A 23,804-nucleotide genomic window follows, 5' to 3' on the forward strand; every position below is an offset into this window, starting at 1 on the left:
CACATTTCCAAAGCAACTTCGTTTAGGTATAGAACTGGCTGTGTCACTCCCCTACTTAACCAACTCCAGTGGCTTCCTATTGCCTCAAGAATAGAATATAAGTTCCTCTTTTAAAGCTTTTAAAGCCCTAGACAACCAGGTTAAAGCCTCCTTTTCCAGTCTCATTGGACATTAATCTCCTTTTGCACATTGAAATCCAGTTAAAATGGCTGTCTCTTTGGTCCTCATTCATAACATTCCATATTTTTAATCTGTGCCTTTGCACTGGCCAATTCCCCATGCATGGAATGTACTCTCTTCTTTTCTGGGTCTTAAAGAGTTGCTCTCTTCCATTAACATGCAGTCAAGGGGAAGCTAGGTGGCGCAGTGGATAGAGCACCGACCCTAGATTCAGGAGGACCCGAGTTCAAACCGGGCCTCAGACACTTAACACTTACTAGCTGTGTGACCTTGGGCAAGTCACTTAACCCCAATTGCCTCACCAAAACAAAACAAAACAAAACAAAACAAAAACAAAAACATGCAGTCAAGGCACCATCTGCTGCCTGAAGCCTTTATTGACCCCTCCAACTATTAACACCCTCCCTCCCAAACCACCTTGTATTTAACTACTTTGTGTTTATGTTTGTATTTTTATCTTTATGTTACATATTTTATATTTGTGAATATTATTAATTCTGTGCTCCATAAATTTTTATATGCACTTGTTGTCTCCTCCTTTAGAATGCAAGCTCCTCATAAACAGGGATTGTTTTGTTCTTTGTTCATGTTTCCTGTGTGCCTAGCCTAGTGCAGGGCACACAACAGAAATTTAACAAACACTTGTTGACTGATTTGACCAAAATTACACTTTTTACCAAAAAAAAAAAAATAATCAGAGTATATAATAGTATTCTACCCTAAAAAAACATACTGTGATTCTGAACCATTATTATTTCTATATATCAAAATGCTTTAACCCAATATGACACTGAAGTGAAAAATCACAATGTAAAATATAGGGAAAACATTGAGAAAATGTTCAGAAATTTGGTCATAAATCCGACCTGTTATGAGTATTCCAATTAAATCTAGTAGTATTTATTCTTGACCTGATTTAGGCAATTAATAACTAAGCAAAATTCTAATTATGAGACATTGAGATGTTTATCCAGTGAGGATCAACCCCAGGAAATCAGAGCACATACAAATGTAACTGACTTTGAACTTGATAATGCTAGGACAAAACAATAATAAGTAAATGGAAATATTTTTGGATCAGAGTAAACTGCTTTAAAATTGTCCATGGCCTTTATTTAAAAAATAGAACATATACCAAGAAACTGCTACCTGACAGGCTGCCCGACAAAATAGTTGCCAAGTAATGAATCCATTCTAATGGGCTTCATCAACTCCTCTACAGTATGCAGGTCTAGGAGAATAAAAGAATTATATGATTTGCTAAAAATAAAAACCAGTTCTAAGAGAAAATTAGAAACAAAATGACATTTTCTTCAACCCGGTTTGTCAACATAATATAAACAATATCCTTCAACTCCAGAGAGATGTCTTTCCACACCACAAACAAGGCTTCCTTTGACTGTAAATGAAAACCAATTTTATGTACTGATTGAAATATATACTGACTCTCTATAGATTTGTTGTTAAGTAATTTTTTAGTCGTGTCTGATTCTTTGTGACCCCATTTGTGGATTTCTTGGCAAAGAGCCTGGAGTGGTTTGCCAATTTCCTTCTGCATCTCATTTTACAGATGAAGAAACTGAGGTAAACAAGGTTTAGTGACTTGCCTAGGGTCATACAGCTAAGTAAGTGTTTGAGGCCAGATTTGAACTCAAGATGATGAGTCTTCCTGACTCCAGGCCCAACACACTACTCATTGTGTCACCTAGCTGCCCTATATCCTAGGTTAAGATTACATATAAAATATAATTTCATTGAATCAATAACATTTTTTGAGCATTTAAATTTTCTTACTGTTCAAGCTTTATCTTAGGAAATTGGAATTTTACCCTATTGATGGGTGATTTTGAGTTAATTCTTTAAATAAGAGGATAGACACAATAAAATACACTGGTGTTACTATTAATACAGTGAATTATATGTAAATTATATTAAACAGCATCTTAAAATGTCATAAAACAAAGGGCTCTCACTGCTAAAAGCTGTATTTCCATATCTTAGGAGCATAAGCAAGAGCACTTGTATTGGTGGTGGTTGTTCTACTAAATAAAGCAATAATCACATCACACTGTTTAACATTTTACCAGATTCGGGAGTAGAGATGTTTTTTGAGCACTCTGTTTCCTGAGGAACATCCTGCACTAAGCTCTTGCTGCTCTCAATTTTTGGTTCATCTGTGTCTCCCAAAGACTGATCAATATGATGATAGGCCTGATGCAGTGCTTCCAGATCACTGTTGCTCTGTCCATAAGACATACCTGATGGAAACATAATTTTAACATAATTTCACTACAACATCACTACAGAATATCATTACCCAATATCTGTTGGGAGGTTATAAAGACACATCATTAGGTTTTATATAGGTCTACTTCAAGGGGGTAGATGATAACTTCCTGCAGTTTCTGAATGTTACCTTCAATTCAATTCAAGAAGCATTTGTTAAGTTTAAAATGTGCTAATAAAAATCCAAAATGTGTCACAGTATGTGAGAGCATTCACTTTTAAAATTTTCTAGACACTGGTGATATAAACTTAAAATTAAGTCTCTCCAATAAGCTTATATTCTTTTTTTTTTTTTTTTTTTGGCAGTTCGATGAGGGTTAAGTGACTTGCCCAGAGTTACACAGCTAGTAAGTGTCAAGTGTCTGAGGCTGGATTTGAACTCAGGTCCTTCTGAATCCAAGGCCGGTGCTTTATCCACTGCGCCCCCTAGCTGCCCCATAAACTTATATTCTATTGGAAGGGAGAGGACCAACATTAGCAGAGATGTGTAAATACAAAATATGTACATCAAAGTAAAAAGTAATTGAGGTGGGTGTTAATAGGTGGGAGATCATGTAGTCAGTCAACAAGCATTTATTAAGGGTTAACTACATGCTAGACTCTAGGATAAGTGCTGGGGATACTATTGTTATTCAGTTTTAGCTGTGTCTGACTTTTCATGATCCCATTTGAGGTTTTCCTGGCACAGATATTGGTTTGTCATTTCTTTCTCCATTTTACAGATGAGGAATTGAGGCAAAATAGTCACCCAGGTAGTATTAAATGCCTGAGGCCAGATCTGAACTCAAGAAGAAGGGCTGGCACTCTATTCACTGCTCCACTTAGGCCCAACTGGGCATACAAAGAAAGGAAAAATGTGGTTCTTGCCCTCAAATTTTAATTGTCCCTACCACTCACATTTTGTTTTGTTTTTGTTTTTGTTCTTTGTGGGGCAATGGGGGTTAAGTGACTTGCTCAGGGTCACACAGCTAGTAAGTGTCAAGTGTCTGAGTCCAGATTTGAACTCAGGTCCTCCTGAATACAGGATCGGTGCTCTATCCACTGTGCCACCTAGCTGCCCCCATCCACTCACATTTTAATGGGGGAAGAAAACATGCAAAAAGATGTAGATACAAGATATATACAGTGTACATGGGAGGAAGGCAGTAGCAGGGAAGTGTAGGTGGGGGGAGGAGGAAAAGTCCTCCTGCAGAAGGTGGGATTTGCTCTGAGGCTTGAAGGAAACCAGGAAAGCTGGGAGTTAAAAGCTGAGGAGACAGAACATTCTAAGCCAAGGGGACAGGAGAGAACAGCAAGGGTGTCAGGCCCCTGGGAGGGGGGAGGGAGAGGTGGTGTCTTTATGAGGAACAAGGCCACTGTAACTGGACTGTGGAGTACACAGAGGGGAGTAAAAAGTAAGAAGACATGAAAGGTAGGAAGTGGTCGGGTTATTAATAACTTTAAAAGCCAAACAGAAGATTCGACATTTGATCTTTAAGGGGAGTAGAGAGCCACTAGAATTTATGGAATAGGGAGGTGATGTGTGTCAGACCTGTGACTGGTCAATTTGATAGTTGAGTGGAGAATGGATTAGAGTAGGGAGAGACATGAGGTAGGGAGGCCCAGCAGAAAGCTATTCCAATAGCACAGACGTGAAGTGGGGAGTAGGCCCTACATCAGATTGCCAGCTGTGTGAATAAAGAGAACTTACACAAGAGATGTCGTAAAGATAGAAATGACAAGACTTTGCAACAGACTGGCTATGTGAGATGAGGGTTAGAGAGGAATTGTGTATGACACCAAGGTTTCAAGCCTGATGACTGGGAGGATGCTGATGCCTTAACAATAATAATAAAGAATGGGGGCAACTAGATGGCGCAGTGGATAAAGCACTGGCCCTGGATTCAGGAGTACCCGAGTTCAAATCTGGCCTCAGATACCTGACGTTTACTAGCTGTGTGACCTTGGGTAAGTCACTTAACCCCCAATGACCCACTAAACAAATAAATAAATAAACAAACAAACAAATGCTTAATGCCCAAAGACTGGTGCTAAAGCTTTTAATTTATAAAAAAACAAAAAACAAAAATAATATGGAAGAAGAGAGGATATGGAAGGAGAGATAATGAATCCTATTTTTGGACATTTTGAGTTTTAGATGTCTATGGGGTATCTAGTTCAAGACATCCAATAGGAAAATGGTGATGCAGACTGGAGCTCAGGAGAGTTTAGGACCTGATATATGTAGATTTGGGAATTCTATGCACAGAGATGATAGTTAAACCAAGGGAAACTGAGAAGATCACCAAAGAAAACAGTACAAAGGGAAAAGAGGGCCCTGAACAGAGCTTTGGGGGACACCCATAGTTCGTGGACACACCCTGCAGAGTGTGAGGAGGAGAAGAACCAGCAGAGAGTAAAGTCATGAAAACCTAGAGAGGAAAGACTAGGATGAGAGGGTGATTGGTGTGAAGGGCTACAGAGAGCAAAGGCTGAGAAAACACCATGAGAGGTTCCTGTTAACTTCCAAGAGAACCATTTCAGTTGAATGCTGGAATCAGAATCCAAGAAAGAATGAATGCAGCAAGGTAGCAGATGATGTGAGCTTTGGTTAGAGCCAGGAATTCCAAGAAGTGGAGGAGAGGAAGGAGAATGTTGTAGGCCCAAGAAAAAGAGAAGGGGCGGGAAATAAAATGCTATTTTTAGAAAATAAGCTAGGAGGTATGTATGTTCCATTTTACTTACAAATTTCTCGATTTTAGTATATCATAAACACTACTCTTATCAGCTACAATAAAGGTAATTCTTGACTCACAAATAAAAGGATTGTTTTGTTTTTTCCCTAGTGGCATGTGAGTTGAAAGATGTAAGGAGAAGGGCTAAAAAAATATGTACATGGGAGACACTGCCTGAGGTGGAATGAGTATAAGCAGTGAAAGACAGAGAGTAGAAGAAATAAAACAAATACAGCCTTCCAGAGTTGAGAGAGAAAAAGTAGGTACCAGAGAAGAGATTTGGGGGGGTTACACAGTTCCCCATCATTACCAACAAATGGCACTGTTGGCCCTTGCCAGCCTAGCTGCTGTCCAGAGTAGTCTGGAGTGGGAAGAAACTGTCCTAAGCCAGATATTTGTAATTCATGTAATACTTATCATAGGGATCATAAAATCAAAGATCTAGAGCAGGATGGGACCTTGAACAAGTTAAGGAAACCCTTATTCTTCACTAAGGAAGATCAAGCAGCCAGAAAATGGACATAAAATATCAATTTTGGGAAATGTATCTGCGCTTCCAGGTGTGAGTGGAGAAGTCTCTTTTGCAAACCATCCAGCTTTCTGATGATGGCCTTCACACCATTTCTGGGCAATTCTTTGGTGACAATGGATGGTAGCATCCTTGTGCCCATCACACGCCTCTCCACTGACTGGCGGATGACCAGTGACTTTGAATTCTTCAAAGACAATTTCACAGCTTTGCCAGAGGGGTCCTCATGTTAAAAAAATGGTCTTTATTTCAAGGAGGAACTTATGGGAATTAAAAATTAAGATGCAATCCAGCTTGCTATTTTCCTCTTCTTAGGTTTTGGACCTATTTCACTGTTCAACCAGTGTCTGTCAAAGATAAATACCAGCTCTATGGGTTATCATCAAAGCAGAGTCCAGTTTGGACAACAGACATTCTTCATTCATTGTTTTTTTTTTCCCCATCAGAATAGTTAGGCCTAACTCTTTTGAGTAATGATAAATCTCATTTAGGAGGCTTCTGCAGTATTCTGGGGCCTGACACAATCATCACCATGTTACCCAGAAAGAGAAGTATCTGGAGGACCTTACCCTCTATAGGAAATCCCTTTTTCACTGAAATTGTGCAATGGACATCTTCTACCACAGTAATGACAAACACGTGAACAGATGTCTCCCTCCTTTACTCCTTCCTTGATATTAAAAATCGGTCATGGAACCCTGCTTCTCAGTTATACCTTTCAAAGAATATTCTGTGATTGAGCCATAAAGGAGATACCTTGTTGGAAAAAGAAAATCTCTGAAGCCAGTGTTTTGCTTTGTTGAATTTAATTCTTTTTCTATAGTCAACAAACAATAAGCACAGTGAAGAGAAAGGAAATTCTTGGCATGAGGGACAGACAAGCTGTGCAGAGGCATGGCGACTAGAGATGGAATATTGCATGGTATATGAGAGAGAGACAGTAAGCTCGTTTGGCTGGACTACGGGATACCTGAAAGGCTATAATGTGCAATAAGTTTGGAAAGGTAGGTTGGAGCCAGATTGTGAAAGGTCTTTAAAGTGTCAAACTGAGGAGTTTGTATTAGATCCTAGAAGCAATAGGGAGCCATTGGAGTAAGGAAGTGACAAAGTTAGATGTGTGCTGTAAGAATATTACCTTGTGATAATTGTGTAGAATATGAATCATAAAATGTGAACTGTAATGATGGGATCTGATGTAGACCTATTCCCTTTTTATAATCTGATGACTCATTCCCTTTTTATAACCCCATTAATGGAGAAGAAAGCAAGGCAAAAATGGCAGGGAGCCAAGGGACAACTGTCCTGTGGTTACAGGTAAGATTGGTATATTATATGACTGGTATATTGGCTTTGAAAATAGTTTCTTTTCATAGGAGTGTTTTGAACAAGGTGATTAATTTGAAAGACAATACTCATTAGGGCGATTAAATTCTCAATACTATACAAAGACCTCTCTTAACCAATGCTTAAAAATAACGAATAAATATAAAAACTACTGCAACTCCTATCCTAAGGCAACATTTAAGAGGTGATATAGATAGAAAAAAGTCTGATAATATAGGCTCAGGATCAGATTTGACTCTAGATACATACCTCTAGTCAGGTCATTCAAATATTGGCTCTGAGGCATTCTGACACTGTGAAACAACCATGTAATGGTAAGAAGTCTACTAGTAGGTCCAAAGGGGCTTCACAAAAAAATGAGTCAGTCAACACTAAAAGCAATAGTCTCTTTTATTTGGTGTTTTTAAAGGGAAGTGATATAGAGTACCTGGAGATACATAAGGAACCTGAAAGCAGGGAATACACGGGGGAACCCAATTGGTGCTCATACCCAATGAGTGTAACTAGCCCATCAATATACAACTATTTCACAAATAAGGATAATCAAAAGAACTAGATCCCAGGCTTTCCAAGTTAAGAAACATGTATAGAGACCTAGAAACACAGACCTGAACAATTAAACTTAACACAGTAACAATCTAGTCCAGGAAACAATATTACAATTAGGAACATATTTTATCACTCAAGTATTGCTTCTGGGGTAGTAGCACCACAGTTATAACCTACTTAATTGACAGTAGAGTTATAGAGGAGGGATAGAAAACTTTAAAAAAATACAACTTTTAAGGAAATAGTTCTTTTCTCATCTTACATTCACCCCCCACCCCATTCTTTCACTGTGTGTACAAAGAACCATAAATGGGTATGCGATGTCATTCAAACTGCTTCCCAAAGGGAGGTACTTCAAACATATATTAGGACTTCAGGCTTGGTTATCTATCAGTGTCATTCACTGTTGGGGCACTCAAGTCATCCCTCTAACTGAAGGCTGTTAATTCCCTTAGAGTTAAACCTAATTATATTGGGTCTATTTGAACCAATTGCTAGGGGTCCACAGCTGACAGGAGTTAAGCAAAATTAATAGGCTGAGTCAATGTTCAAAGCAATAGACCCTTTTATTTGGCATGTTTAAGGGAAGGCCTTGTGGTTTGACTGGTCCCCAGTGAACAGAAGGTAGGGAAGTATACAACAAATGAAGTATATAATACAATTACAGCTCAATGACCTTACACTGGGTCTGTCAGCACTGGTATACATTCAAACTAGTTTAGCCCACTGTCACCTTGGTGCAGAATTTCAAAACTCTTAAAAGTGGGACTGGGAAGAGATACAGCTAGTGAAGGTTATACAACCAGAGATGTTACTAAGGAGTGTCAGGCATGATGACTTCATTAGATGGCAAGTAGAGAGAGTCAAGAGTGGATTCCTGGGTCCATGTTTCACAGCATCTAAGAGATTTCAGGGGTCATGGCAGCTTCAGGATCAGAAGAGCATTGCTATATTGCAGGGAGGGGAGGAGAGAGGTATTGTCCAAGAAGATCTCATTGTTGTCCCACCTCTGAGGTCACAGGTAGAGAGCTTGAAATCAGCAAGGAATTTGGAAGTTTCTAGCCTGGAATGTTCCCATGTTTAGAAGTTTCCAGGTATGGGAGTTCCAGAGAAGGGAGGATGACAGAAAGAGATATAAATAGCCTGTTGTAGAGAGAAAGACTAGACAGAAAAAAATAGATGTTTTTCTAAACTATAATAGAGATTGAAGAATGAAATGAATGAAATCAGATGATATTAGGATCATATATTTTAAAGGCAATTAAGCCTCATATAACATTAGAATGCAAAGTGAAGCTTTTGGTCCTAACCATATAAGCAGGTCAAGAAAGTAGAAACTTTCTTGTTACAAACATAAAAATCAAACAAAAGAACAACTCTAAAGTCCTCATTTTTGAGATCTGGAAAATTTAAAATGAGAAAAAGCAGACACCTGAGGAGGCAGTACAGAGTGGTGGCCTTTCACCCAGGATGACCTGAGTTCATGTCTAGCCTCTGACTGTTAAGGGTTAAAATTCTAGCTAGTCTGTCTAAAATATCTAATGAGTGGTCGCCAATAAATTATAAGCTTTAGCAAGAGTTAGGTTTTTAAGTATTTATTAAGGAGAATAAGAATTTGGTAAAGAGAGAGAGAAAGGCCTAGATTCCTATCTATTAAAGGGAGAGCACATTTCTAGCTCCCTTCTCCGCCAGCGTCCTCAGGAAAGAGCGAGCGAGACTGGACAGTTTTCCTTTAAATTTTTTCGAATGGACCTTTTAAACTCCCTAATTACCCTATTTTTGATTTTAGTCTGTTTAACCAGACAAATGGGAGATAAGATCATGTTAATGCTTTGTTTTTCTGGATTTTCTATTTTTCTTTTTATTTTTGTTAAAAGAGCCAGCAACTTACTCACACAAGGAAATATCTCTCCCTCTCCCAACCATGCTTTTTCAGAGAAACCTGAAGAGATTCCTGCAGCTTTTCCCAATTCTAACACTAATTGTTGCTCTAATTTTGCATGCCTGGAGGCAATGACCCACCCTCTAGAAGTTTTTAATCCCCTAGCACCTGGAGGCAAAGTGGGGGAAGAGGAATCCAGGCCTGAGTTCAAAATCAAGTCTGATTCAAATTGTGCTGGTCCCTCCCCTCCTCTCCAGACCCCACCCTCTACTCCCCCCATGGCCAAGCCCATAGCTTCCCCTGCCTGGGAAGTATCTGATGCGCATGCTCAACTTTTTCTACCTGCATTTGCAGCTTCAGGCTCAGCCCTTCCCGGCCTGGCTGTGCTTTTGAGACAATCTTAGAAAACTCTTTAAATTCCAGATATGCTTGTTTTGTTCATAATTTTGCTAACCTGCTTTTGTCTTTAATTAGTAATCTTATAAAGCATTTGTATGGTGAAAAGACTGACAGACAATATAAAGGGGTTAAAGAAGAAAAACTTAAGCTGAATAAGAATGACAACCATCAACATAGTTCAAGACTCTGCTTCTTTTGCCATGGAAGGGTATATATTTTAGAGAAATGTAGAAGTAAGCAGCAAGGTATTGATATGAGTGTTGGGGATTTTAGATATCGGAATCAAAAGTGTTCTGAATTCACTCAGTATTAATGTCAGTTCAGAGGTTACATAGGATTTCTATGCTATTATATATACATTTTGAAATTAATGGTATGGGTTTATTTTCATAGAGATTTTCATGCTTTTGAGATTGTGTCTTATACTTAGTTTTTAAAACAAGGAGAATATTTGTAAAAGCTTTTTAGTCATGTGATCAAGTTTATATTTTATAATACTCTTTAAGTTCATGTTCATTTAGATTTCCTTAGTTTGAATTTCACTGTCTTTTATTGTTCCATGTGTATTTTCTTCTATTCATTTATCTAATTTTGAAAAAATTGCAAGATGGTTTTGATTTCATAATACAGTGTTAATTCTAGGAGTATTGTGCTCCCATATTCTGAGTTGTTTGTTTTTGTTATTTTTTCTCAACTGATTATTTGATCAAACTCTTTAAAGCATTTCCCTGGCAAATTGTTTGCCATGGCAAGTGTAAATTGATTCTAGAAGTATTATTTTTGATAAGCATATTCCAAAAAAAAAAAAAAAGAGGGGAACATTTGTAAAAGTTTTCTTTTTTCAGAAAAAAGTTTTCTTTGATATTCTGTTGTGCTTTAACTTGTATTTAAATATGTTCAGATTTTTCAAAAAAGTAATTGTATACTAAGTTAAAAAAAGGGGTATTATTTGAAATTGTTGCATAATTATATATTGTGTTCTGAGTCAAGATGTATTCACATTTTTTGCAATCATTTATTATCCTCAATTTTTAAATCCATATGAGACTTGGATTATGGGAACTTATCATTTAAGACATTAATTGCCTTTATTCTGAGTTATCAGATGCCAGTTGGCCAAGATGCCATCCAATCACAAGAGGAATACATGCAAGAGCAGACACTGAACTGTCACATGAGGGGAGACATGCATGAAGTCAAGGTATGGCCGAGGGAACGGCTTTTGACAAATGTTGAGGTTGGATTCTCTTGGTTTAATATTTTATTTTATTTTTCCCCACAATATTGTACAGATGGCTGGAAGTATTCATCCCACCCATCTCGCTCCTACACCTGGCTTCTATGCTCCCTCCTATATGCCTGATGCCATGGACATCTCAATCCCATGTATCTGATTAAGTCTGACTCAGTTTCCTCCAATATGTTCGGTGGCATGGACATATATTCCATCCACCTATTTTAGACCTGGCATACTGCATGGGCAGTATATATTGCTCAAGTGTGGGAATGCTCATATCCCATCATTTCTCTGTTCTTTTATGGTAACCCCCATAATTATCTCAGGTGTCATGATAAATACAGTGTTGAATTTGGCCTTGACACCTGTTACCAATTATATTAGATTTTTTAATTTCTCATAATGGCATGAGGATAATTAGGCAGATGATGCAAAAAGTGATGAAACAAAGATAAAAAATTATTTTTAATAATTAATATCGCAGCAATTGTCTTCTCAATTACCCTCCATAAGGGGGGGACTATAGTAATATTATAATTTTAAAGAATGGTTCAAATTTTGTTTTATTATATGTTTCATGTGTAACAACTAAGATTCTGAATTCCCTTAGACATGTTTTTGAGAACTTTCATTGTTTGATTTGATTATTGACAAAGCTATTTTAAAGTTGTGTTAAGCTCAATTTTGTAGGAAATTTTCCTGGCTGATTACCAGCATCCACACATCAACCCCTGAAAAGACTTCCATTCCACGACTACACCTAGAGGACATCTGAGAAAAGACTTTCAGAGACTTTAAATGAACAGTTTTGATTTGTTCTTTTTGTTGGTTTTTTTCTCTTTCTGTTATAATATGCACCATCTGTAACATGTATTCTCTGCAGAGGCCCTCCCTTTGCAAGACTAATGTCAAAGCGTCGGTTCATGAGGACAAAAAAAATCGCCCCTCTGGACAAAACTTTCCTCTCTTCCTTTTCTATATTGTTGTTCACATATTATTAGTTAGCAATAGTTATCATATTGTTTTTACTGTTCCGTCAAGGAAACATTTTGTTTCTTGAGGAACAACAGGGGGGACTGTAACGATTGGAATAACGCCACCTGCTGGATACTTACTGTAGAGGAGTTCTGCCCATGAAGGGAAGGTCTTTGAGGGCAAGACCAGGAGTCAGGAAGTGACGCGGGCTAGTGGGAGGAGGAAGGAAGAGACTGGCGCTCAGTCCAAAACTGAAGTAATGACTTTCCCCCTCAAACTCTCCCCCCTTTCTAACTTCTCTATTGCTGTTAAGTATACTACTATCCTTTTCAATTACCCAGGCTCAGAATCTAGGTATCGCCTTAAACTCCTCATTCTCTCATCCTTCATATCCAATCAGTGGTCAAGTTCTGTTGTTTTTATCTCTTGTGTCTGCCCCCTTCTTTCATCTGAACCTACCACCACCCTGGTGAAGGCCCTCTAGCATAGACAACGGCAAAAGCTTGCTAGTTTCCTTGCCTCAGGTCTCTTCCCATTCCTGTCCAACCTTCATTTAAGTATCAAATTGATCTTCCTCAAGTGTAGATCTAACCCTATCTCCTCCCTACTCTTCTTCTGCTTCCCAACCCCTCCACCCAATTGCCCAACTCAATTAACTCCAGTAGCTTCCAATCACCTCCAAAATCAAATATAAAATTCTACTTGACTCTCAAAGTTCTTCTTAACCTAGGTACTTCCTACCTTGCCAATCTTCTTACACCTTAATTACCCCCACATCCACCCTGTCCAACTATTCTTCAGTCCAGTGGCACTGATCTCCGTGCTGTTCCTATAAATAAGACACTTCATTTTCCAACTCTGGGCATTTCCTCCAGGTGTTTCCCATGCCTGGAAGGCTCTTCTTCCTCATCTCTGCCTGCAGGCTTCCCTGCCTTTTTTCAGCTCCCAACTAAAATTCAATGCTCTTTCTTTTCTTTTCTTTTCTTTTTGTGGGGTAATGGGGGTTAAGTGACTTGCCCAGCGTCACACAGCTAGTAAGTGTCAAGTGTCTGAGGCTGGATTTGAACTCAGGTCCTCCTGAATCCAAGGCCAGTGCTTTATCCACTGTGCCACCTAGCTGCCTCTGACTCCCTTTTGATGGTAGGTGTCCTCTCTTCTCCCAGGAGCTGGACATCAAATCTGTCTCAAGTATTTCAGTAATGGGGGATTCACTTTATCAACCTCAGTCTCTGTCTCTGAGTCTTCTGGGGGATTAAGCCTAGTCTCAATTAGATGCCACAGAATGGTAAGGTGAGGGAAGGGGCAGATTGTGCCATTTCAGAGACAGAAGCAGCAACAGAGAAATTACTGAGTGGATCTTTGAGCACAAGCCAATAGGTAGGATTGTGAACCCTGACCAAAAGTTAGGGCTGGTGGGCTGAGGGGTACTCAGTAAGCAAGGGATTAACACTCTGATGTTTCCTTGTTAGGCTTCTTGGTGTCTTGGCTGTCAGAGGTATATGTAATTGCTCTATTTCTGATGCATAAATTCTCTTTTGGGGAGTTGAGAGTTAGTGAGTACTGAGAAAAATGCTGAGTTCTTCATTTTGTTGTTTATGTGATTGAGTATATTCCTCCTTCTCATTATATCTCATATATATACCATTTCCCATGGAACTGTGACTAAGTGTGAATATTGTTAAATGCTACAGTTTCTAAATACAACCTTTGTCATTAACAGAACTTGCCATTAAATAGGTGGTTAAATGAATAATTAAAATAGTTACAATCCAAGAACACCTAAGTCATAGAACTGAAGTAGGTACTAGCTTTATATAAACTGTTGATTATTTTTTTCCAGTTTCTACATCAATCAACCAACTTTTACTGAGTCTGAGGAATGTACTTCTGAGTTTTTCTAATTCTTATCACGATATGTCCTAGAAATTTCATTAGTCATATATTTCAGGTCACAAGAGCTTACAGATTTGGAGATGGAAAGTATCTCCAAGATCAAAGTAAAAAACTCTCCATTTTTAAAATTAGGAAATGAAGGCTCAGGAAGCTATCATTTGCTTGTAAATAGAATCTGAACCCAGGTCCTTTAATACCAGAGTCTGTATTCTTTTAGATCTGACATGATATAGTAATCTTCAGCAGTACTGGGACATGTCTCCTAGGACAAGTCATTTAACTTCTCTGAACCGAGTTTTCTCAACTAAAAAATTAGGATGTTCACTGAGTATTCTCTAGGGTGCCTTCGAGTTCTAAATCTGATGATCCTGAAGTATAAAGAAGAAAAGCATCATTCTACTTCTCTTCCCTAAAACACAAAATTAGTGGAAGAGCCAGGACATACAAAGAGAAAACAACCTCAAGTTAATGTCAAGAGTTTTAATGACTCAAGCAACATCCATTATTATATATATTAGGATCCTGTGTCACAATTAAACCATAGATATAACTTAAATGGTTGAAATGCTTAAATCTATAGATTTTTTTAGAAAAAAAAATCCTGAAAGTTAAAAGTTGTTATAACAATATTTTTATAGAGAGGGGAAGTTACAATCATAAAATGACAATTTTTAAAAAGCTGCATATTTAGAGAGCAGACAACTTTAAAAACATCTTTACCTGTCCTGGTCATTTCATTATCAGTGACTTCTTGTGCTTGTAATTTGATTGTTCTTTTATCCTGAGAATCCAGTTCAACCTCAGCAATTGAATCTAATGAATCCAGGAGTACGACTAAAAGAATATATGAGGGAAAAGTGAGAATAAAGAGGGCAATTGGTGGTTCTCTAGATAAGATGATCACTTGGGTCACATATTCTGTATATATCAACTAGAATGAAAATGTTGAGAGGTGATAGCTAGATAGAGTAAATATACATATTATATATAAAAACCTGACATTACTGCACACATTTACATTTTAGGAATGAGGGGAAAATAATGATCCCCTCTTTTCTTTCTATTAAGAAAATAATAAATTTGAAATTGTTTTAAAACTATATTAAGATAGATTTGAGTTAGCTTAAGGAATACAGTTTTAATAAGATGTGAAGAATCTCATTCCCTATATTAGGATACTAGTTTTTCTAGGATGTTTTATTTGTAGTTCTGCCCATGGGGAGATAAGCAGACCAATCTTGTTGCCCAATTATAATCTTAGAACATAAAAATTACTCACCATTAGCTAACATGCCAGTTTTCTCTTCTTTCTAAGTTAAAAGAGAAAAAGTATAAATTAAAACTATACATTAAAAATGTAAATTTTAAAACTAGTATAAAATTACTAACATTCAAACACTGAACAAGTTGGAGACCCTTTTTCTATTTCTTAGAATATAAATGAATTTGTACCAATTATCACAGGAATGCTATGATAGTTAAAAATATTTTCTTTCAATATTTTCCCCTTCAAAATATGAACTACACTAGTAACATGTAACAGGAATGAATAGAACCCAAGGAATAAAAACATCTAAAAATATAGTTACCCCAATTTGAATATGGTTGTATTCTAGTTAGACCAGCAGGCTACATACTAAAGAGACAGGATAATTATAAGGCTTGTATGCGGAATCACTGAAATTCAGATCTAGTCCAATACTCTCATTTTCAGATGAGGAAACCAAAGCACAAAGTAAAGAAGTCATTTGTCCAGGGTCATTCAATAAGTTAGTTTAAAGCTGGGACTAGAATCCATTTCTCTTGGTTTGCAAAAGTTAAGTACTCTATCATACTGAAGAAAAAGGAATAGGATGTTATATCATATCTGTGTATCATAGAATATGGAGTAAGAGAGCCCACCTACTTCCAGCATAGATGACATGACATTACCTTCACTGAAAAGGCATTCACTATCTCCTGGGGTAGAGCATTCCACTCTAAATCATAAAACAAAAGTTCTTTCTTATGTTGTATCAAAATTTCTTTCTATCCTTCCTACTCAATGATAATCTGATTTACTGAGTAACACAGAACCAATCTGTTTCCTTCTTCTCCATGACATTCCTTCAAATAATTGACAACTATCATTTCTTCCTTTCCTCTAGTCCAGGTAAGCAAATCAGGTTTTCCCCAAACTTTTTCAAAGGAAACAATTTGCAGTAATTTATCATTGTGATCACCCTTATTTTGAACCTTCCTCTGCTAGTTTCTCCTAAAAGAATCTGACATGCAAAACTGAAGAGGACACTAGAGATGTAGAGGGACCAATCCAGGATATAGTGAAATTATTATTTTTTCTATTCTAAAAGCTTTTAGTTTTACTTATTAATTCTATAGTTTTCTTACCTTCAATTTTATTAATCTCTTTGATTTTCAGAATTTCTAATTTGGTATTTAATCGGGGATTTTAAATTTGTTCTTTTTCTAGCTTTTTTAGTTGCATGCCCAATTCATTGATCTCTTATTCATGTAGGTATTTAGAGATATAACATTTCCCCTAAGAACTGCATCCCATGTTTTGGAATGTTGTGTCATTATTGTCTTTCTTTTTGATGAATTTATTGTTTCTAGGATTTGTTGTTTGTCCCATTCATTCTTTAGGATGAAATTATGTAATTTCCAATTAATTTTTGGTCTATCTTTCCATGGTCTTTTATTATACATAATTTTTATTGCATCATGATCTGAAAAGGATGCATTTACTATTTCTGCCTTTTAGCATTTGACTATGAGGTTTTTATGCCCTAATTCACAGTCCATTTTTGTGTATGTGCCATGTACCAGTGAGAAAAAGGTATATTGCTTTTTAATCCCCATTCAGTTTTCTACAGAGGTCTATCATATTTAATTTTTCTAAAATTCTATTCACCTTCTTAACTTCTTTCTTATTGCTTTCTTATTTATTTTATGGTTAGATTTCCATACCCAACTGAGTGTGGATGTTATTCCCTCTTTGAGTTAGAATCAGATGAGAGTAAGGTCAAAACAATGCTCACCCCTCCCTTCCTTCCATCTTCTACTGTATTTACATTTTCAATTGCAGAAGCTGAACTTTAGAATCTGAAGAGGCATTGGATAGGGTACAGGGTCCAGAGTCTGGAAGACCTAGGTGCAAGTCTACCTTTCACAGTTATTACCAGTAATATCATATCATATCATATCATATACCTGCTCAGGAATTATCTACTCAGTCTCCAAAAGTTAGATTTGCCTTCTAGAAAGTTCCTACCAAGGAAGTTCTTATACTAATGAAATCACAGATACTTAGTAATAACTTCATTCTAAGTTTTTGAAGATGTTTTCTGGATAATAACCATGGACTGACTTGGGGAGCTAAGGATACGAATATTTTGTCTGCTGTTGTTTGTCTTTTGTTCTCAAAGAGGGCCATGATATTGGGGTGTCATGACTTAGAGTGAATTGAATTGAATTGAAGTGAAGTGAAGTGAGGGACCTTACTGTCTCCTCCAGAGCCATCTGGGTCCAGTGACAAGATATACATCAGGACAACTGGAGATGGCCGATGTTTAAGGCAACTGGGGTTAAATGACTTGCCCAGGCTTACACAGTTAGTAAGTGTCTGAAGTGAGATTTGAATTCAGATCCTTTTGACTCCAAGGCCCGTGCTCTATCCATGGCACCACCTAGCCACCCATGAATATGTTAACATTCTAAAACTGAAAGGCAAGATTACAAGTTATCAAATACTCAATAGAGGCATACCTTGGCTGTAGCATTTATCTCTTCTGAAGATTTGGGATTTTGCTGGTATTGATTTTCTTCCTTTTCAGTAAGTGATGATAGCTCAACGTCACCCTCATCTTCAAAATCATCACTGTAATTTTCTGAAGGCAAAAGAAAAACACACAAAAAAGGAAAACACTTCAACATTTTTAAATTCCAGAAAAATGTTATGTGGGATTCCAAATAAAATGAAGGACAATTAATCATAATTTCTTCCAAAGCCAATATGAAGGTACTCTGGATTAAATTTGTCCTAATGAGAATTAGGGCAATTATTTTTACTATTTGGGGATTTTAAATATTTACTAATTTAAAAATATTCACTGTTTTTAAGATATTACTAAAATATTTACTATTTCACACTTATTTTTTACTATTTTGGGATTTTAAAAAACCAAAACTTTTAGATACTTTTAATAGTTTTGAATTTTTAAAATCTTTTATTATCTAATATTTATTCTCTCTTCCTAAACTCTCATCTCTTCATAACTTCTGGTTAGGATACCACCATCTTTTCAGTCACCTAGGTTCACAAACACAGTCCCAGCCTTTTCCCTCTTCTTCATCCCTCATATCCAGTTGCTTATCAAGTTTTGTCAATTCTACCTCTGTAATTATCTTTTGTCATCTCTCCCCTTCTCTTCACTCATAAACATGACCTGCTGTCTATACTCCTATTTGGTCTCCCTGCATTTTGTACCTTCCTTTTATACTGTTTCCAAAAGTGATGCCAAAAGTCGATGTCTGGCCATGTCACTTTCTCCAGTGACTCACTCCTGCCTCTAGAATAAAATATAACTCTTCTTGAGGAAGAAGACAGAAGAGAGGGAATATATAATGGTGTCAGGAATCTTTGGAGAAATAATCTTTCTGGTAAGTAACCAAGGTCACCCCAATTATGGAAAAATGACCCTTTAAGCTTCTAATATTTAAATAAACTGTTATGGGTGCAAGAAGTAAGGCTTAGCTCTCATCTATTCGAACATTATTATAGAAGGAGGGGCCTGAATTGAAATTTTCGGGTGAAGGCTATATTAAAGCAATAGTACTTTATGAAAAAGCAATATACTGAGTAAAACACCTGAAGAGTTGTCTTTGAAGAAATCTTTTGGAAAAGTTACCTGAAAATTAATTCTGAACAAATCTTGTAATACTTGAAATATGGTGATAGAAAATGAATAAACAGTGAAAATCTTAAAAAAAACCCCAACATTACTCAAATTTTAACTATTTAATGGTTTATGTTGGGATAAAATACAGTTCTAATTTGGACAACAACCCATACTTTAATGAGCATTAGAAGGCAAATTAATAAATATCCAAATAGGAACTGAACTCAGAAAACAACCAAAATAATTTAATACAATTTCTTTTAAGTAGAATTTTTTTAGACAGGAGGCAGCATAGCATAGTGGTACAAGAATTTTCTTCATCAGGAGGTTCCCTATATGAATAAAATAAAAGTCTAGGACCAAAGCCTCCTAAAACAAAAAGCTCAAAATGTGTTATTATGCTTAGGGTAAATATTCTAATGCTTACGGTTCCTAGAATCATAGTGGCCAAGGCTTCCGTTAGGATCTGTCTTTAGTTTCCACATCTTTTCCCTCTCCCCTTCCAACCAAGTACACTCATTTACCCTGTGGAAAATGGACTGTTATTGCTCTGAAATTGGAACTTCCTTAGGAGAAGGATATAAGAAGCTCTTGGCTAGACCATGATTTTGCTTCTGGATCAGGAAGGATTTACTTGGTTGCTAGTGCTATACATCTGTTCTGCTGGCATCATCTCATCCCTTCAATTATGGGGTCTCTTGCTGCCTACCTAGACCCTTTGCCAATTGTTGTGCCTTATTTTCTGACATCTGTACCTTCTTGTGTACTGAATTGCTTGAGCATACTTAAGATTATCTATTTTGTAGCAGTAAGATAACTATAATTTTTCAGTCTTAGTATATCCCACCGTTGAGATGAGACTAAAGTATGGGGTATTTTAAATGACTTGCCTAAGATAATATAATTTGTTAGCAACCAGAACTATAACCCAACCTGCCTTCCTGACAATTCAAAGCTCCTTCCACAAAACTACACTGATTTTCCTCTTGCCAGATGGTACTCTCATCTTACAATGTCTCTTTCTGTTAATTGGAAAATGTAGCTCATATTACATCTTTAACAATATTGCTTAAAGACTAACATGGAATTACCTGCTATTTCTTCATGTTTAGAATCATCCTCATTTTCATCTTCAGTTGATTCCAATTTGGTTTTATTTCTATATAAAACATTTATTTTAATTAGGATTATAATTAAACTATACTGTTATCAAGCAAAATTCCAGGCATATTTATCTCTATAACCATTCATTTCCCCAAGTATTCTTGCATTAAAGTAGAAGTTAGAGCTTTGGAGAGTGACAGAGAATATTTCAGAATGAGACAATCATCAAGTATTTATTGTTAACTAGGTACTAAGCAGCGGGAATACAAAGACAAAAAAAGGTTGTTTTGTGTTTTTTGGAAACAAGACAGTCCCCTTCCTCAAGGAGCTTCATTCTAGTGGAGGAGACAAGAGGGAGGTATCAGAAATTGGGGAGAATCAGGAAAGGCCCTTTATAGGAGGTGGCACCTCATAGGAGAAGCTCTGAAGGAAGCTAAGGATTTTAAGAGGAGGAGTGGTTAGAGCACTGCAGAAACAGTGGACAACAAAGGAGACTGAGGAATGGCTGTAAAGATATGAAGAGAACCAAGAAAGAGTCTCTGCTCTTAAAATGTGTTTTTTTTAAAAATTCATCCATCAATAAAAACACAGGAATAAATATTAACTGCTTCTAGTAAGGAGACACAACTAATATCTAATTAATATGAAACTTTGTAATTATCTGTATCAATTTCAGGAGAAGCCGACCCAAGAAAAATCAAAGAACTGTCACAAATATTTGGAACCTTGGAACTCCAATCAATGCTTTCAACAGTGAAAGTGCTTAATAAATGTTTGGTGAATGCTGAGGACAGATATCATCAGTCAGTAAATGAACATATTTATTAAGTGCCTACTATGTGCCAAGCACTGGACCTATAAAGGAAGGAATAAGACAATCCTTACTCTCAAGAAGCCCACAATATAATGGGGGAGGTAATGTGCAAATAACTAGGTATAAACAAGCTGTGTACAGCACAAATAAGAATAAACAGATGGAGGGCACTATAATTAAGAGGGATTGTGGGGACAGCTAGGTGGCACAGTGGATAAAGCACCATCCCTGGATTCAGGAGTACCTGAGTTCAAATCCAGCCTCAGACACTTGACATTTACTGGCTGTGTGACCCTGGGCAAGTCACTTAACCCTCATTGCCCCACCCAAAAAAAAAAAAAGAGGGATCGTAAAAGGATTTCCTGAAGAAGTTGCAATTTTAGTTAAGACTTGAAAAAAGCCATGAATCCTGAGTTGAGGAGGGAGAGAATTCCAGGCATTGGGGACAGCCAGTGAAAATCCCTAGAGCTGGGAGATGGAGTTTTTTTGAGAAAGAGTAATGAGGCTAGTGTAACTAGATCTAAGAGTACATGAGAGGGGTGTGTGTTTGTGTGTGTGTGTGTGAGGTGTGAGAAAAATGAAAAGGCAAGAGGGGGCCAGGTAATGAAGGGCTTTGAAAACCAGAAGTTATAGGGAAATTTGTTGTTTCAGTGTTTTCAGTCATATCTGACTCCCCATGACCCCTTTTGGGGTCTTAGCAAAGATATTGGTGTGTTTTGCCATTTCCTTCTCTAGCTCATTTGAGAAATGAGGAAATTAAGGCAAACAAGGTTAAGTGACTTGCCCATGGTCACATAGCTAGAAAGTGTCTGAGATCAGGTTTGAATTAATTTCTTCCAGACTGCTGGCCCAGTACTCTATCTACTGTGCCATGTAGCTGCCCCATATAGGAAAATACCAGAGTTTATTGAATAGATGGTGTTATGTGGTCTGGCCTAGACTTAAGGAAGAGTATTCTGACAGACAAATGGAGGGTGGATTGGAGTAGGGAGAGACTTGAGGCAGGCAGACCCACAAGTAGGCTATTGTAATAGTCGAGAAGGTGATGAGAACCTGCATCATGCTAGTGGCAGTGGCAGAAGAAAGGAGTGGGCATATATGAGAGATATTATGAAAGTAAAATTAACAGGCTTTGGCAACAGATTGGACACAGGGGGTTAGAGAAAGTACATACTGTCAAGGGTGAGTCTGAGGTTGGGAGATTGAATGGTGGTACCCTTGATAGAAATAGGGAAGTCTGGGGGGCATGAGGGTTTGGAAGGAAAGATAATGAATTCAGTTTTGGACATGTTGAGTTTAAGATGTTTACAGAACATCCCATTAGTGAAGTCTAACAGGCAGCTGGAGGTCAGCAGAGAGGTTAGGGCTGGATAAGCATAGAAATGTTAATTGAATCTATGGAAGCTGGTGAGATCAATCACCAAGTGAAATAGTATGGAGGAAGAAGGGAATAAGGCTCAGGTCAGAGACCTGGGGAACACCCATAGTTACACATTAGGTGTCAAGCTAATCCTGGAGTGGAAGCTGAACATGGGCTGCAAAAATCAAAGGTCCAAAGAAGGATGTTAGGCAGACTCTAATTATATAAAATATAATGCACCCAATGAACCGTTTCTGTCACTTTTTCTTATGACTGCCAACCAATTCTGTCTTCCTGAAGTCCAGAGAGATTGATGCAGGACTCCAGGCAGGCAGGAGGCTGGCAACAATATCAACAAAATCTGAACCAGAATCACTCATTAGAGTCAGTGGATGGTGCAGTCAATTTCCTATTTCTTACCATCTCTCCTAAGATTAACTTCTCCACTCATTTTCCTTCATCCATTTTGTCATCCCCACCATCATTTTACAATGTCAGAGAAAAAATAAATGGTCATATTTTAGTGAGGATTTATATTTTTCTGACCATCCTCTTCAACTTTGTTTTGGAAAAGAACAACAAATATACAGTAATGTTCCATTTCTTCTTATTTAGGTTAAAAGCAATGTGTTTTTAGCTTAACTGTATCTTGTATCTAGAACAGTGTATTCTGATAGATAATGATATTATTTCCTATTCTCTCAATCCCAAACAAAATTAAATGTCTATTTCTGATGGAAAATAATTATTTGAAGGGAGATATTACAATAGAAACTACAGTCCTTCGTACTTGTCAAGTGTATACATCTTTTTTGTTTGTTTGTTTTTGTGGGGCAATGAGGGTTAAGTGACTTGCTTAGGGTCACAAAGCTAGTAAGTCTCAAGTGTCTGAGGTTGGATTTGAACTCAGGTCCTCCTGAATCCAGGGCCGGTGCTTTATCCACTGCGCCACCTAGCTGCCCCACAAGTGTATACATCTTTATGAGTACCTGGCAAGAACATTTCATTTCCAGTTTATTAAAAAGTTCATTATTTGCTAGATTAACTATTGTCTGTCTTTTCACTGACTGTACCCTGCATTTGATTTCGTGGTAATATCAATATTTCTTACATTACTAATGTAACATACCTGGAATTTTAATAAATTAATGCTGGTGCCTGGTTTTTCTAGGATAGATATATGTTAAACATGCCAAAAAGAGCATAAGATTTTCAATGACACCATGGCCTTTGATAAACCTATAAAGTAGAAAAAAATAACTCCCAATGAGAAGTACCAAAAGAGCAACCTGAAGCTAGGACTTCCCGATACCAGGTTCAGAACTCTATCCATGATACCAAACTTCCTGTCCATTTGGACTTGATATGAAAACAACAGTCTATGTGGGTATTAACCCCAGGAGTTGTATACCCTACAATCTGAAATGTGTGTATACTTTTTAAAGTTCCTACACATTATCTTGATTTTTGGTCATCTGCTTCTTTCTCCTAAAATTAAGAGTGACAGGCACTCAGATAAATGATTTCCAGTGCATCATGACACAGTTATACTTCATCAAATTTTGTTACTAAATTAAACGGCAGCACCTCTTTTAAAACTGTTTTCTTGCCTTCCCCAAATCATTTTCGATGTCATCTGA

The 23,804-nt window shown here is 37.2% G+C and overlaps 1 protein-coding gene across 1 annotated transcript in view; it reads right to left on the reverse strand.

Annotated features, from left to right (window-relative positions):
* CEP162 (centrosomal protein 162) overlaps positions 1-23,804 on the reverse strand; it is a 118,803-nt gene that overhangs the window by 57,478 nt on the left and 37,521 nt on the right. Inside the window, exons 6-11 of the mRNA XM_043964663.1 lie at positions 19,978-20,045; positions 17,754-17,875; positions 15,268-15,298; positions 14,709-14,822; positions 2,265-2,438; positions 1,330-1,411 (exon numbers count right to left, since the gene is read on the reverse strand). Of these exons, the coding sequence (XP_043820598.1) occupies positions 1,330-1,411; positions 2,265-2,438; positions 14,709-14,822; positions 15,268-15,298; positions 17,754-17,875; positions 19,978-20,045 (591 nt within the window). The remainder of the gene's footprint in view (positions 1-1,329; positions 1,412-2,264; positions 2,439-14,708; positions 14,823-15,267; positions 15,299-17,753; positions 17,876-19,977; positions 20,046-23,804) is intronic.

The sequence above is a fragment of the Dromiciops gliroides genome, chromosome 4 (genome assembly GCF_019393635.1).
Source record: "Dromiciops gliroides isolate mDroGli1 chromosome 4, mDroGli1.pri, whole genome shotgun sequence".
Lineage (NCBI taxonomy): Eukaryota > Metazoa > Chordata > Mammalia > Microbiotheria > Microbiotheriidae > Dromiciops > Dromiciops gliroides.